Below are 17,401 nucleotides of genomic sequence, written 5' to 3'. Positions count from 1 at the left end.
GTTTACAAGCAATATAAAAAAAACGTTACTGCGCCTTTAAGAAACACAAATTTTCCCAAATTTTGAAATAACAGTGAAAAAATGCAGTTACACTAACGAAATGTTTACAGTGTATGCAATAAGTTAGCAGAGCATTGCACCCACTTGCAAATGGATGATTAACCCCTTAATACCAAAAACGGAATAACAAATGACAAAAACGTTTTTTAAACAGTCACAACAACTGCCACAGCTCTACTGTGGCTTTTTACCTCCCTCAATACGACTTTTGAAGCCTTTTGAGCCCTTCAGAGAAGTCCTGGATCATGCAGGAAGAAGCTGGATGTCTGTGTCTGTAATTTTTGCTGTGCAAAAAAACGCCAAAATAGGCCCCTCCCACTCATATTACAACAGTGGGAAGCCTCAGGGAACTGTTTCTAGGCAAAATTCAAGCCAGCCATGTGGAAAAAACTAGGCCCCAATAAGTTTTATCACCAAACATATGTAAAAAACGATTAAACATGCCAGCAAACGTTTTAAAATACACTTTTATAAGAGTATGTATCTCTATTAATAAGCCTGATACCAGTCGCTATCACTGCATTTAAGGCTTTACTTACATTACTTCAGTATCAGCAGCATTTTCTAGCAAATTCCATCCCTAGAAAAATATTTTAACTGCACATACCTTATTACAGGAAAACCTGCACGCTATTCCCCCTCTGAAGTTACCTCACTCCTCAGAATATGTGAGAACAGCAAAGGATCTTAGTTACTTCTGCTAAGATCATAGAAAACGCAGGCAGATTCTTCTTCTAAATACTGCCTGAGATAAACAGTACACTCCGGTACCATTTAAAAATAACAAACTTTTGATTGAAGAAATAAAGTAAGTATAAAACACCACAGTCCTCTTACGACCTCCATCTTAGTTGAGAGTTGCAAGAGAATGACTGGATATGGCAGTGAGGGGAGGAGCTATATAGCAGCTCTGCTGTGGGTGATCCTCTTGCAACTTCCTGTTGGGAAGGAGAATATCCCACAAGTAATGGATGATCCGTGGACTGGATACACTTAACAAGAGAAATGTATGTTTACACCTAACACCCTAACATAAACCCAGAGTCTAAACACCCCTAATCTGCCGCCCCCGACATCGCCGACACCTACATGAGTTATTAACCCCTAATCTGCCGCCCGACATCGCCGCCACCTACCTACACTTATTAACCCCTAATCTTCCGCCCCCAACGCAGCCGCCACTATACTAAAGTTATTAACCCCTAACCCTAACTAACTGTAATGTAATTAAAATAAATCTAAATAAACCTAATATTAATAACTAAATAATTCCTATTTAAAACTAAATACTTACCTGTAAAATAAACCCTAAACTAGTTACAATATAACTAATAGTTACATTGTAGCTATCTTAGGTTTTATTTTTATTTCACAGTTAAGTTTGCATTTATTTTAACTAGGTAGACTAGTTAGTAAATAGTAAATATTAATATATTCAAGGCCCAGAAGCTCTGTTTATTCCAAGAAAATTGTTTGTGACCAGAGGTCACAATTTAAGGTTGGAGGAAAGGAGATTTAATCTCCTGCAACGGAAACGTTTTTTCACTGTAAGAGCAATAAAATAGTGGAACTCATTACCAAAGGAGGTAGTGAATGCCAATACCCTAGATACATTTAAAAATTATTTGGATACATTTCTGTCTATAAACAAAATTCATGGATATGATTGCTAGTATTAAATGGGTCACCTTTTAGTGGGATTATTTAAGATTAACTGGAGCTTTTTGTATATATTTTAGATTTGTATAGGTTGAACTCGATGGACTTCTGTCTTTTTTCAACCTCATCTACTATGTTACTATGTTACCTAGCTAAAATAAATACAAATTTACCTGTAAAATAAAACCTAACCTGAGTTACACTAACACCTAACCTTACACTACAATTAAATAAATTACATTAATGAAATACAATTAACTAAATTACAAAAAACAAACAAACACTAAATTACACAAAATAAAAAAGAAATTCTCAAATATTTAAACTAATTACACCTAATCTAATAGCCCTATCAAAATAAAAAAGCCCCCCCAAAATAAAAAAAAACCCTAGCCTAAACTAAACTGCCAATAGCCCTTAAAAGGGCCTTTTGCGGGGCATTGCCCCAAAGAAATCAGCTCTTTTAAAACCCACCACCCACACAACCAAACCCCCCAAATAAAATCCAAACTAAAAAAACCTAAGCTCCCCATTGCCCTGAAAAGGGCATTTGTATGGGCATTGCCCTTAAAAGGGCATTTAGCTCTTTTTCCGCCCAAACCCTAAGCTAAAAATAAAACCCACCCAATAAACTCTTAAAAAAACCTAACACTAACCCCCGAAGATCCACTTACAGTTTTTGAATACCCGACATCCATCCTCAACGATGCCGGGAGAAGTCTTCATCCTAGCTGCAAGAAGTCCTCAACGAAGCCGGGAGAAGTCTTCATCCAAGCGGCAAGAAGTGGTCCTCCAGACGGGCAGAAGTCTTCATCCAGACGGCATCTTCTATCTTCATCCTTCCTACGTGGAGTGGCTCCATCTTCAAGACATCCGGCGTGGAGCATCCTCTTCTTTCCACGGCTCTTCTCGAATGAAGGTTCCTTTAAGTGACGTCATCCAAGATGGTGTCCCTTGAATTCCGATTGGCTGATAGAATTCTATCAGCCACTCGGAATTAAAGGTGAAAAATTCATAATTGGCTGAAGCAATCCAATCAGCCAATAGGATTGAGCTCGTATTCTATTGGCTGATTGGAATTCTATCAGCCAATCGGAATTCAAGGGACGCCATCTTGGAGGACGTCACTTAAAGGAACCTTCATTCGAGAAGAGCCGTGGAAAGAAGAGGATGTTTTTTTAGTATGGATTTTATTTGGTGGGTTTGGTTGTGTGGGTGGTGGGTTTTACTGTTGGGGGGTTGTTTGTATTTTATTTTACAGGTAAAAGAGCTGATTTCTTTGGGGCAATGTCCCGCATAAGGCCCTTATTGGGAGTTTAGTTTAGGCTAGGTTTTTTTATTATTTTTTTTATTTTGATAGGGCTATTAGATTAGGTGTAATTAGTTTAAATATTTGATAATTTGTTTTTTATTTTGTGTAATTTAGTTTGTTTTTTGTAATTTAGTTAATTGTATTTAATAAATGTAATTTATTTAATTGTAGTCTAAGGTTAGGTTTTAGTGTAACTCAGGTTAGGTTTTATTTTACAGGTAAATTTGTATTTATTTTAGCTGGTAGCTAGTAAATAGTTAATAACTATTTACTAACTGGTCTACCTAGTTAAAATAAATACAAACTTAGCTGTGAAATAAAAATAAAACCTAAGATAGCTACAATGTAACTATTAGTTATATTGTAGCTAGCTTATGGTTTATTTTACAGGTAAGTATTTAGTTTTAAATAGGAATTATTTAGTTATTAATAGTAGGTATTATTTAGATTTATTTTAATTACATTAAAGTTAGTGGGGGTTAGGGTTAGATTTAGGGTTAGGGGTTAATAACTTTAGTATAGTGGCGGCGACGTTGGGGCGGAAGATTAGGGGTTAATAAATGTAGGTAGGTGGCAGCGACATTGGGGGCAGCAGATTAGGGGTAAATAATATTTAACTAGTGTTTGCAATGCGGGAGTATGGCGATTTAGGGGTTAATATGTTTATTCTAGTGGCGGCGATGTCGGGAGCGGCAGATTAGGGGTTAATATTTTTATTATAGTGTTTGCGATGCAGGAGGGCCTCGGTTTAGGGGTTAATAGATAGTTTATGGGTGTTAGTGTACTTTTTAGCACTTTAGTTATGAGTTTTATGCTACAGCTTTGTAGCACAAAACCCATAACTACTGACTTTCAGTTTACGGTATGGATCTTGACGGTATTGGCTGTACCGCTCACTTTTTGGCCTCTCAGGCAAACTCGTAATACCGGCGCTATGGAAGTCCTATTGAAAAATGACTTTTTGAAAGCTGCGGTAGTGACGTTGCGTTACGGCCAAAAAAGTGTGCGGTGCAGATATACCTGCAAGACTCGTAATACCAGCGGTAATGAAAAAGCAGCGTTATGAGGCTTTTTCACTCATAACGCAAAACTCGTAATCTAGCCGATAGATTGTTATAATTCATTTTAAAGACCAGATGCTTGGATGTTACAGAGCATGTTATTTAGAACAACGTTCACATTTGCTTCTATGATCAAAATGTGATCTGTTCACTTGATATCCTTTTTTGAAGAGTAAACCTAGGTAGGCTGAGCGCAGGAGTGTGCACGTGTCTTTACCAGTATATGTTGTCATTGTTTGTATCTATGCAAACCATTGCTATAAACAATGTTGCAAACACTGCTGCCAGATGGCCAAAGACACATGCACATGCCTAAACTCACCTAAGATTACTCTTTAACAAAGGATACCAAGAGAACAAAGCACATTTTGATTATAGAAGCAAATTTGAAAGTTGTTTTAAATAACATGCTCTATCTGAATCATAAAAGTAAAGGTTAGATTGTTGATCCTACACAATCAACCACACCCTCTCTTAAGGTAGTGGAAAACACAATTTTACAGTAAAAAGCAGATAAAATAAACAACAAACATACAAAGTTATTTTACTAGGCTAAATTATACATTTAGGGCTAGGGTCATTCTAACAGCTGTGCACAAGCGATAAGGATTTATAGCCTGTGTATTACAAATTGAAAGTAAAGGCGTTCTCTCAAGCGCAATTGAATTAAACACACGTCGGGATATTGCTACTTCAGAGCTCTGCTTAACAGTTACGCTTGAATAAAAAAGTTGCACAAAACACATTAAAAGTACATTTAACAGTACAGTTACACTCATAATAACACCATCTAATAAAAATTATTTAAAAAATGTATTGTGATAAAAAAGTAAATTTATGCTTACCTGATAAATTGATTTCTTCTATGATACGACGAGTCCACGGATTCATCCTTTACTTGTGGGATATTATCCTCCTGCTAACAGGAAGTGGCAAAGAGCACCACAGCAGAGCTGTCTATATAGCTCCTCCCTTGACTCCACCCCCCAGTCATTCGACCGAAGGTTTAGGAAGAAAAAGGAGAAACTAAAAGGTGCAGAGGTGACTGAAGTTTTAAATCAAAAAATATAATCTGTCTTAAATTGACAGAGCGGGCCGTGGACTCGTCCTATCATAGAAGAAATCAATTTATCAGGTAAGCATAAATTTACTTTTCTTCTATAAGATACGACGAGTCCACGGATTCATCCTTTACTTGTGGGATACAATACAAAAGCTACAGGACACGGATGAACGGGAGGGACAAGACAGATACCTAAACAGAAGGCACCAGTGCTTGAAGAACTTTTCTCCCAAAAATAGCCTCCGAAGAAGCAAAAGTATAAAATTTGTAAAATTTGTAACAGGTACGAAGGGAAGACCAAGTCGCAGCCTTACAAATCTGTTCAACAGAAGCATCGTTTTAAAAAGCCCATGTGGAAGCCACCGCTCTAGTAGAATGAGCTGTAATCCTTTCAGGAGGCTGCTGTCCAGCAGTCTCGTATGCCAAATGGATGATGAGCGAAGAGAGAGAGTCTGCCCCCCACCAGATCCGGTCCCGGATCGGGGGCCAACATCTCATGCTGTCTTTGGTAGCAGTGGCAGGTTTCTTGGCCTGCTTTCCTTTGTTCCAGCCTTGCATGGTCTCCAGGCTGGCTTGGCTTGAGAATATTACCCTCTTGCTTAGAGGACGTAGCACTTGGGGCTGGTCCGTTTCTGCGAAAGGGACGAAAAATAGGTTTATTTTTGCCTTGAAAGACCTATCCTGAGGAAGGGCGTGCCCTTGCCCCAGTGATATCAGAGATAATCTCTTTCAAGTCAGGGCCAAACAGCGTTTTCCCTTGAAAGGAATGTTAAGCAATTTGTTCTTGGAAGACGCACCCGCTGACCAAGATTTTAACCAAAGCGCTCTGCGCGCCACAATAGCAAAACCAGAATTTTTCGCCGCTAACCTAGCCAATTGCAAAGTGGCGTCTAGGGTGAAAGAATTAGCCAATTTGAGAGCACGAATTCTGTCCATAATCTCCTCATAAGAAGAAGAATTATTATTGATCGCCTTTTCTAGCTCATCGAACCAGAAACACGCGGCTGTAGTGACAGGAACAATGCATGAAATGGTTGTAGAAGGTAACCTTGCTGAACAAACATCTTTTTAACAAACCTTCTAATTTTTTATCCATAGGATCTTTGAAAGCACAACTATCTTCTATGGGTATAGTGGTGCGTTTGTTTAGAGTAGAAACCGCCCCCTCGACCTTGGGGACTGTCTGCCAAAGTCCTTTCTGGGGTCGACCATAGGAAACAATTTTTTAAATATGGGGGGAGGGACGAAAGGTATACCGGGCCTTTCCATTCTTTATTTACAATGTCCGCCACCCGCTTGGGTATGGAAAAGCTTCGGGGGGCCCGGGACCTCTAGGAACTTGTCCATTTTACATAGTTTCTCTGGAATGACCAAATTCTCACAATCATCCAGAGTGGATAACACCTCCTTAAGCAGAGCGCGGAGATGTCCAATTTAAATTTAAATGTAATCACATCAGGTTCAGCTTGTTGAGAAATTTTCCCTGAATCTGAAATTTCTCCCTCAGACAAAACCTCCCTGGCCCCCTCAGATTGGTGTAGGGGCCCTTCCGAACCAATATCATCAGCGTCCTCATGCTCTTCAGTATTTTCTAAAACAGAGCAGTCGCGCTTTCGCTGATAAGTGGGCATTTTGGCTAAAATGTTTTTGATAGAATTATCCATTACAGCCGTTAATGTTGCATAGTAAGGAGTATTGGCGCGCTAGATGTACTAGGGGCCTCCTGTCTGGGCAGACTGGTGTAGACGAAGGAGGGGATGATGCAGTACCATGCTTACTCCCCTCACTTGAGGAATCATCTTGGGCATCATTTTCTCTAAATTTTGTGTCACATAAATCACATCTATTTAAATGAGAAGGAACCTTGGCTTCCCCACATTCAGAACACAGTCTATCTGGTAGTTCAGACATGTTAAACAGGCAAAAACTTGATAACAAAGTACAAAAAACGTTTTAAAATAAACCGTTACTGTCACTTTAAATTTTAAACTGAACACACTTTATTACTGCAATTGCGAAAAAGTATGAAGGAATTGTTCAAAATTCACCAAAATTTCACCACAGTGTCTTAAAGCCTTAAAAGTATTGCACACCAAATTGGAAGCTTTAACCTTAAAATAACGGACCGGAGCCGTTTTTATATTTAACCCCTTTACAGTCCCTGGTATCTGCTTTGCTGAGACCCAACCAAGCCCAAAGGGGAATACGATACCAAATGACGCCTTCAGAAAGTCTTTTCTATGTATCAGAGCTCCTCACACATGCATCTGCATGTCATGCTTCTCAAAAACAAGTGCGCAATACAGGCGCGAAAATGAGACTCTGCCTATGATTAGGAAAGCCCCTAGAGAATAAGGTGTCCAATACAGTGCCTGCCGTTATTTTACATAATTCCCAAGATTAAAATAATTCTCAAGGTATGGAGTATAAAATATAAATCGATTTAGCCCAGAAAATGTCTACAGTCTTAGAAAGCCCTTGTGAAGCCCTTTTTTTCTTTCTGTAATAAAAATGGCTTACCGGATCCCATAGGGAAAATGACAGCTTCCAGCATTACATCGTCTTGTTAGAATGTGTCATACCTCAAGCAGCAAAAGTCTGCTCACTGTTCCCCCAACTGAAGTTAATTCCTCTCAACAGTCCTGTGTGGAACAGCCATCGATTTTAGTAACGGTTGCTAAAATCATTTTCCTCTTACAAACAGAAATCTTCATCTCTTTTCTGTTTCAGAGTAAATAGTACATACCAGCACTATTTTAAAATAACAAACTCTTGATTGAATAATAAAAACTACAGTTAAACACTAAAAAACTCTAAGCCATCTCCGTGGAGATGTTGCCTGTACAACGGCAAAGAGAATGACTGGGGAAGGCGGAGCCTAGGAGGGATCATGTGACCAGCTTTGCTGGGCTCTTTGCCATTTCCTGTTGGGGAAGAGAATATCCCACAAGTAAGGATGACGCCGTGGACCGGACACACCTATGTTGGAGAAACTAACATTTTATCACCTCTTTCACTTTACCCTTCCAATTACTTAGAGTAGGCAAAGAGAATGACTGGGGGTGGAGTCAAGCGAGGAGCTATATAGACAGCTCTGCTGTGGTGCTCTTTGCCACTTCCTGTTAGCAGGAGGATAATATCCCACAAGTAAAGGATGAATCCGGTTGACTCGTCGTATCTTATAGAAGAAAGTTATAAGGGCTCAAAGATCTCAGGTGTTAGAAGAAAATTAAAAAGGAATGCAAAGGGATTTAACATAGAGACACATACATATATACAGATGTCTAAATATGTATATGCATGTGTGTGTGTGTATATATATATATATATATATATATATATTTATATGTGTGTACATATGTATTTATATGTGTATATATGTATTTACAGACATATACACACATAAATACATATGTATACATATAGACATATATAGGTGCATTGGAGCCCTTTGTAGTCAGGTAGATAAAAACATAAAAGCATATTTAACTGTATATTTACTCTAGATATTTCACATTCCAAATTTTCTTCACATAGGGGAATATGTTCTATGTATTTATAAATAGACATTCCTATATACAGTATAACTGTATATATCTATACCTATATATAGGTATAGATATATATTTTACCAAAAAACATCAGATATATATTAAAATATTTATTTATAAATAAATAGAACATATTGTTTTATGTGAAGTACATTGGAATGTGAAATATTAATATTTCATGTTGTGTTAGCACAGCTTTTCAAGCTCTCTTGGGGGAATACGTTAACGCAGTCACGATATTCTAACTTTAACTTTTTGTGCATGAGCGAAAACCTTTTACTTTCAACTTGTAATACGCAAAAAGTCGAAGTGAACTACACATTACATTTTTTTCACACTTTGCATGGCTCTTTAAGAAAACAATTTAAATATTACTATATTGGTCCACTGTAAAACTGACTCAATAGATCGGCCTCAAACTTTCTTACCTATCATTAGGCCCCAGGCCTTTTATCAGAACCACTGAGGCTTCATTAGTTATCCTTTACCACCTTTTTTGTACATAACCAGTATATTTACCTGAGGAGAAATTGAAAGGCCTCCAAGTGGATCTCCATCCAAAATATCTGTCCCAGCGTTGTACACAATTACATCAGGTTTCTTTTCATTTAGAGCTCCTCTTACGTGTTTTTCTACTTTCTCTAGATATTCTTTATCTTCTGTACCCCAGTCCAACTCAATCTTCCTTTTTATTGCTTCTAGAAATAGAAAGAACAAAACAAATGGAAAAAAAGAATGGGAGGTCAAGGTTGTGGGTGGAGCCATGATTGGAGAGGTCAGGTTGGGCAGACCCCGAGCACTGTTCAGGAAGGCTGTGGGGGAGGATTGGGACAGTCCCTTTTATATTAAAACTTTATTTTTTTCTCTGTCAAGCATTTTAATATATTATATGTTTTAATATTAAAAAAATACTGTTTTAATATAAAAGATTGTAAGCGTTAAAAAAAATAGGATATATCTTACCAAATCATTAAATACACTAAAAGTTGTAACTAATATATTTTAAATAAATATCTTGAATTTGAATTGTTATTACAATGACAACAAAGTTATATTTCCCCTGTTTAAACAAAAGGGTTAATCTCCACATTTTGTAAACCCATTTTCAGAACAGGTGTTCTACCTATCTCGGAATTGGTGGGAGGAGTTTACCTAGGTAAAAAACAACAGAGGAAACAGGGAATATTATAGCTTTTTATTGATTGTTTAATTGCTCTTGATAAAGGCAAGTTGAGCACTTTTATATATATATATATATATATATATATATATATAGACATTTTAATCGTGTAAACTTTTTTTAAGTTTTAAGTAAAGCTGGATTTTTTATCTACTACATTGTTCCAGTTGGTTTCTGAATAAAATAATTTGATTTATCTTGTTCTCTGTGAGTTTACTGAATTCAGTGCATCGTTTGGCTTGATTATATTGCACTATTGTGATCCTTTCTCCCTGAGGCTACCACAGGAAGATGGAAGGTCAGATTTCTTTATTTTAGGAGGAGAGAAATGGCGGGACCATTCTACGGAAATTGTATTCATAACGGTGGAGGAGTAACCGAGGAGTTCTCTACCTGCACAAGAAAAGTTATTCCTTAGTTGAATTTTCTGTGCTGGGAAAGGCTGGAACCGGACAGTAGTGGAGCAAGGAGCTTTACTCCTGATGCTTGAGCAGAAGCTGTAGATAAAGCTAGCGGTTGATACCTGAGAGGAGTGAGGGTTGGAGCCTCAATGCCGTAACTTGCAGGAGTTGTGGCTGCTTACTGGAGATAGAAGAATCACACAGAGTTTCAGACAAACCGTTAGGTAAGAGTTTGATTACACAGCTGTGTTATGTGCTGATTTATCCAGCATGAAAAGGAGACTTCAGCTCACATGAGTACAAGTTGCAAAAGACTGGAACCAGCATCTAAGTATAGAGCTAATGAAGTAGTGGTAGAATTATTCCTTGAAGAAGGAAACTAATAGATAGTAAGTTAGTATAAACTGCTAAGAATGGCAGCAGCTCGAAGTTAACATCCAAGCATAGTACTCAGGCGGAGTTGAGCTTATATTAGGTAATTGGCGTGCGGATGACCTGAAAGTTGGAACAATAAAAGAAAAAAAGCGCAAAAAAGTGTAGTAATAAACAGCACAAAGAAGCGCACATTAAAAATTGCACTTACAATGTTTATTAAAATGAATGCAGTAAAAACTAAGTAAACTTCATCCAGTGAACACAATGTAAAACATTCCCTTTTCGGGTGCTCAATACTCAGCGGTATAGTTTTTATCCGGTCCCGACTCCTCTGCATAGTATAATTTCAATGTTCCTTCCTGATATCCAACGGAACTGTAGCTGTTGAAAACTCTGCCTCCAGAGCTACAGGTACTCGGGACATCCAAAAACAGGCCTTGGTTATCCTCTACGCGTTTCGTCTGCTATCGTGCAGACTTTTTCAAGAGGGTGAACAGTATTCAGATGACTAGATGGGATATCCGTCCCATTTAAAACCCCTCACTGGCTCTCCTTTTGGATACAGTCCAATATCTTCTATAAACATAGTAAATGTCCGTGAAGGTTACCCCACAACAAATTCATACATATACATATTCGAGCAAGTACTTTTCTCAGTTAAAAACATACTTCTAATTCAAATTTTAACGTCATGGAGATTAAAGTTATATACACACAAACTAGACAGATTTCATATATGGAATGACATATTAAAAAATATACCGTATTAGAAAAATTCCAAAATTCATTAAGCCCTAGGACATAACACAAAACTATTATATAGAAGAGAATATAATATATTAAAGCCTATAAAAATCATAGAAAACATTAAAAAAAAGAGTAAACGAGACACTTCATATGAACTATAAAATATGTATTTAACTATATATAGAGGGAAAAACTGGGACAGGTGTATCCAGTCCACGGATTCATCCTTTACTTTTGGGATATTCTCCTTCCCAACAGGAAGTGGCAAAGAGAGCACACAGCAGAGCTGTCCATATAGCTCCCCCTCTAGCTCCACCCCCCAGTCATTTATTTTAAATGGTGCCGGTGTGTACTATTTACTCTCTAGCAGAAAGGAGATGAAGATTTCTGCAGGGAGGAAAATGATTTTAGCATGTTGTAACTAAAATCCACTGCTGTTCCCACAAAGAACTGAGGAGTACAAGAAAACTTCAGTTGGGGGGAACGGTTTGCAGGTTAGGCTGCAAAAAAAAGGTATGTTCAGTCATTTATTTCTAGACAAAACTGTGATAATGCTAGAAAACACTGATAATATCCCCATGAAGGAAGGGTAAGATGTATTCAGAGTCTAAGTATGGAATTGCAAGTTTACATAACAGGGCTAGTTTATGCTGGTTGACACTGCTTAATGGCAAACTGTTTTTTTTTTTAAAATTTCATTTTTTGAGACACTTTGAAGGTTTCTTTGGGTTTCTTTCAGGGGTTGTTACCCACATGGCTATTATTAAAACACTTAGGAGTGTTTCTTTAGGCCTCACAGTACCGGAGTAAGGTGGGAGGGGCCTAATTTTGCGCCTCAGATGCGCAGTTATATTTGACTAGAAGTCCAGGCTGTTTCACATGGAGGGCCCTGCTGCAATTTTTTTTACTTGATTAAAGTGATTTCTAAGCCTGTTTGTCTTACTACTAGTCTGTTAAACATGTCTGACACCAAGGAAAATCCTTGTTCATTGTGTATAGAAGCCATGGTGGAACCCCCTCTCAGAATGTGTCCCACTTGTACTGATATGTCTATACATTTTAAAGAACATATTGTTGCACTTAAAAATGTGGCCCAAGATGATTCTCAGGCAGAAGGTAATGAGGTTAGCCCGTTAACCTCTCCCCAAGTGTCACAACCAGTTACGCCCGCTCAAGCGACGCCTAGCACCTCTAGTGCGTCTAACTCTTTTACCTTGCAAGACTTGGCGGCAGTTATGAATTATAACCTCTCAGTGTTTTAATCTAAACTGCCCGTGTTACCTGCAAAGCGTGATAGCTCTGTTTTAAGAACAGATTCTGAGCATTCTGACGCTTTAGTAGCCGTATCCGATATACACTCACAATGCTCTGAAATGGGGGCGAGGGATGTGCTGTCTGAGGGAGAAATTTCCGATTCGGGAAAGGTTGCTCCTCAGACAGACTCAGATACGTTGGCTTTTAAAAAAAAAAAAAATTCTTGAGGTTTTTGACTTAAACAGTAAACTGCATACATCATATGTCTACAGACAATAAAAGATACAGAAGTGAGCTTTTGTTATCTAGTTATGAGGAGAAGAATATATATACTTTTTATCTGGTGACTAGTATCCCTGTGACTCTAGCAGAAGGTATAGTGTGACTAAGATAATAGAGTCAGCTACGTATCTTTTAGCTTTAACATTCATAAGAGAAAATTAGCTAGCATATAGATAGTTTCAATCTGAACTTTATATCAAGACATAATTGAAGAGAACCTCATTTCTCCAACATAGGTGTGTCCGGTCCACGGCGTCATCCTTACTTGTGGGATATTCTCTTCCCCAACAGGAAATGGCAAAGAGCCCAGCAAAGCTGGTCACATGATCCCTCCTAGGCTCCGCCTACCCCAGTCATTCGACCGACGTAAAGGAGGAATCATTTAATCTGGGTATTTTGTAAAATAATATCGGCAGGCACTGTTTTGGACACCTTATTCTCTAGGGGCTTTCCCTAATCATAGGCAGAGCCTCATTTTCGCGCCGGTATTGCGCACTTGTTTTTGAGAAGCATGACATGCAGTCGCATGTGTGAGGAGCTCTGATACATAGAAAAGACTTTCTGAAGGCGTCATTTGGTATCGTATTCCCCTTTGGGCTTGGTTGGGTCTCAGCAAAGCAGATACCAGGGACTGTAAAGGGGTTAAAGATAAAAACGGCTCCGGTTCCGTTATTTTAAGGGTCCCTTTCGTAGAAACGGACCAGCCCCAAGTGCTACGTCCTCTAAGCAAGAGGGTAATACTTCTCAAGCCAAGCCAGCCTGGAGACCAATGCAAGGCTGGAACAAGGGAAAGCAGGCCAAGAAACCTGCCACTGCTACCAAGACAGCATGAAATGTTGGCCCCCGATCCGGGACCGGATCTGGTGGGGGGCAGACTCTCTCTCTTCGCTCAGGCTTGGGCAAGAGATGTTCTGGATCCTTGGGCACTAGAAATAGTCTCCCAAGGTTATCTTCTGGAATTCAAGGGGCTTCCCCCAAGGGGGAGGTTCCACAGGTCTCAATTGTCTTCAGACCACATAAAGAGACAGGCATTCTTACATTGTGTAGAAGACCTGTTAAAAATGGGAGTGATTCATCCTGTTCCATTAGGAGAACAAGGGATGGGGTTCTACTCCAATCTGTTCGTAGTTCCCAAAAAAGAGGGAACGTTCAGACCAATCTTAGATCTCAAGATCCTAAACAAGTTTCTCAAGGTTCCATCGTTCAAAATGGAAACCATTCGAACAATTCTTCCTTCCATCCAGGAAGGTCAATTCATGACCACGGTGGATTTAAAGGATGCGTATCTACATATTCCTATCCACAAGGAACATCATCGGTTCCTAAGGTTCGCATTCCTGGACAAGCATTACCAGTTCGTGGCACTTCCTTTCGGATTAGCCACTGCTCCAAGGATTTTCACAAAGGTACTAGGGTCCCTTCTAGCGGTACTAAGACCAAGGGGCATTGCAGTAGTACCTTACTTGGACGACATTCTGATTCAAGCGTCGTCCCTTCCTCAAGCAAAGGCTCACACGGACATAGTCCTGGCCTTTCTCAGATCTCACGGATGGAAAGTGAACGTAGAAAAGAGTTCTCTATCTCCGTCAACAAGGGTTCCCTTCTTGGGAACAATAATAGACTCCTTAGAAATGAGGAGGCCAGAAAAACAAAACTTCTAAACTCTTGTCAAACACTTCATTCCGCAGTGCATGGAAGTAATAGGTTTGATGGTAGCGGCAATGGACATAGTTCCTTTTGCGCGCATTCATCTAAGACCATTACAACTGTGCATGCTCAGTCAGTGGAATGGGGACTATACAGACTTGTCTCCGACGATACAAGTAAATCAGAGGACCAGAGACTCACTCCGTTGGTGGCTGTCCCTGGACAACCTGTCACAAGGGATGACCTTCCGCAGACCAGAGTGGGTCATTGTCACGACCGACGCCAGTCTGATGGGCTGGGGCGCGGTCTGGGGACCCCTGAAAGCTCAGGGTCTTTGGTCTCGGGAAGAATCTCTTCTACCGATAAATATTCTGGAACTGAGAGCGATATTCAATGCTCTCAAGGCTTGGCCTCAGCTAGCAAAGGCCAAGTTCATACGGTTTCAATCAGACAACATGACGACTGTTGCGTACATCAACCATCAGGGGGGAACAAGGAGTTCCCTGGCGATGGAAGTGACCAAAATCATTCAATGGGCGGAGACTCACTCCTGCCACCTGTCTGCAATCCACATCCCAGGAGTGGAAAATTGGGAAGCGGATTTTCTGAGTCGTCAGACATTACATCCGGGGGAGTGGGAACTCCATCCGGAAATCTTTGCCCAAATTACTCAACTGTGGGGCATTCCAGACATGGATCTGATGGCCTCTCGTCAGAACTTCAAGGTTCCTTGCTACGGGTCCAGATCCAGGGATCCCAAGGCGACTCTAGTAGATGCACTAGTAGCACCTTGGACCTTCAAACTAGCTTATGTATTCCCGCCGTTTCCTCTCATCCCCAGGCTGGTAGCCAGGATCAATCAGGAGAGGGCGTCGGTGATCTTGATAGCTCCTGCGTGGCCACGCAGGACTTGGTATGCAGATCTGGTGAATATGTCATCGGCTCCACCATGGAAGCTACCTTTGAGACGAGACCTTCTTGTTCAAGGTCCGTTCGAACATCCGAATCTGGTCTCACTCCAGCTGACTGCTTGGAGATTGAACGCTTGATCTTATCAAAACGAGGGTTCTCAGATTCTGTTATTGATACTCTTGTTCAGGCCAGAAAGCCTGTAACTAGAAAAATTTACCACAAAATATGGAAAAAATATATCTGTTGGTGTGAATCTAAAGGATTCCCTTGGGACAAGGTAAAAATTCCTAAGATTCTATCCTTTCTTCAAGAAGGATTGGAGAAAGGATTATCTGCAAGTTCCTTGAAGGGACAGATTTCTGCCTTGTCTGTGTTACTTCACAAAAAGCTGGCAGCTGTGCCAGATGTTCAAGCCTTTGTTCAGGCTCTGGTTAGAATCAAGCCTGTTTACAAACCTTTGACTCCTCCTTGGAGTCTCAACTTAGTTCTTTCAGTTCTTCAGGGGGTTCCGTTTGAACCCTTACATTCCGTTGATATTAAGTTATTATCTTGGAAAGTTTTGTTTTTGGTTGCAATTTCTTCTGCTAGAAGAGTTTCAGAATTATCTGCTCTGCAGTGTTCTCCTCCTTATCTGGTGTTCCATGCAGATAAGGTGGTTTTACGTACTAAACCTGGTTTTCTTCCGAAAGTTGTTTCTAACAAAAACATTAACCAGGAGATAGTCGTGCCTTCTTTGTGTCCGAATCCAGTTTCAAAGAAGGAACGTTTGTTGCACAATTTGGATGTTGTTCGCGCTCTAAAATTCTATTTAGATGCTACAAAGGATTTTAGACAAACATCTTCCTTGTTTGTTGTTTATTCTGGTAAAAGGAGAGGTCAAAAAGCAACTTCTACCTCTCTCTCTTTTTGGATTAAAAGCATCATCAGATTGGCTTATGAGACTGCCGGACGGCAGCCTCCTGAAAGAATCACAGCTCATTCCACTAGGGCTGTGGCTTCCACATGGGCCTTCAAGAACGAGGCTTCTGTTGATCAGATATGTAGGGCAGCGACTTGGTCTTCACTGCACACTTTTACCAAATTTTACAAGTTTGATACTTTTGCTTCTTCTGAGGCTATTTTTGGGAGAAAGGTTTTGCAAGCCGTGGTGCCTTCCATTTAGGTGACCTGATTTGCTCCCTCCCTTCATCCGTGTCCTAAAGCTTTGGTATTGGTTCCCACAAGTAAGGATGACGCCGTGGACCGGACACACCTATGTTGGAGAAAACAGAATTTATGTTTACCTGATAAATTACTTTCTCCAACGGTGTGTCCGGTCCACGGCCCGCCCTGGTTTTTTAATCAGGTCTGATAATTTATTTTCTTTAACTACAGTCACCACGGTATCATATGGTTTCTCCTATGCAAATATTCCTCCTTTACGTCGGTCGAGTGACTGGGGTAGGCGGAGCCTAGGAGGGATCATGTGACCAGCTTTGCTGGGCTCTTTGCCATTTCCTGTTGGGGAAGAGAATATCCCACAAGTAAGGATGACGCCGTGGACCGGACACACCGTTGGAGAAAGTAATTTATCAGGTAAACATAAATTCTGTTTTTATATAAACTTGAGAAATCTCATACGTAACACCTTGGCCTTTGTATACCCTTGAATATAAGTGGAATAACATGGGATAAGGAAGGGTCTTAATCAGTATATGTCATCACTCTTAGGCCACATATAGAAGTAATATGTTAAGTGTGAGCTGAAAAGAAAAACAAAAGAAAAAAGAAAGAAAATAAGAGATGAAGAAAGGGGGTCAGCGGGCAAGAGCCGCTCGTATGAGAAAAATTAGTGACAGCCAGAATCTATGTGATATTTATGTATTGATGTATTGTTGGAAGAGTTCATGGAGTCTAA

The 17,401-nt window shown here is 39.7% G+C and overlaps 1 protein-coding gene across 1 annotated transcript in view; it reads right to left on the bottom strand.

Annotated features, from left to right (window-relative positions):
- The window catches only part of HDAC11 (histone deacetylase 11), a 178,994-nt gene that overhangs the window by 36,979 nt on the left and 124,614 nt on the right, over positions 1 to 17,401 (bottom strand). The window contains 1 exon segment of the mRNA XM_053689395.1: positions 9,226 to 9,404. Within this exon segment, the coding sequence (XP_053545370.1) occupies positions 9,226 to 9,404 (179 nt within the window).

This window comes from Bombina bombina, chromosome 7, assembly GCF_027579735.1.
Source record: "Bombina bombina isolate aBomBom1 chromosome 7, aBomBom1.pri, whole genome shotgun sequence".
Lineage (NCBI taxonomy): Eukaryota > Metazoa > Chordata > Amphibia > Anura > Bombinatoridae > Bombina > Bombina bombina.
The sequence above is the reverse complement of the archived record's forward strand: the minus strand, read 5'-3'. Positions and strand labels throughout refer to the sequence as shown.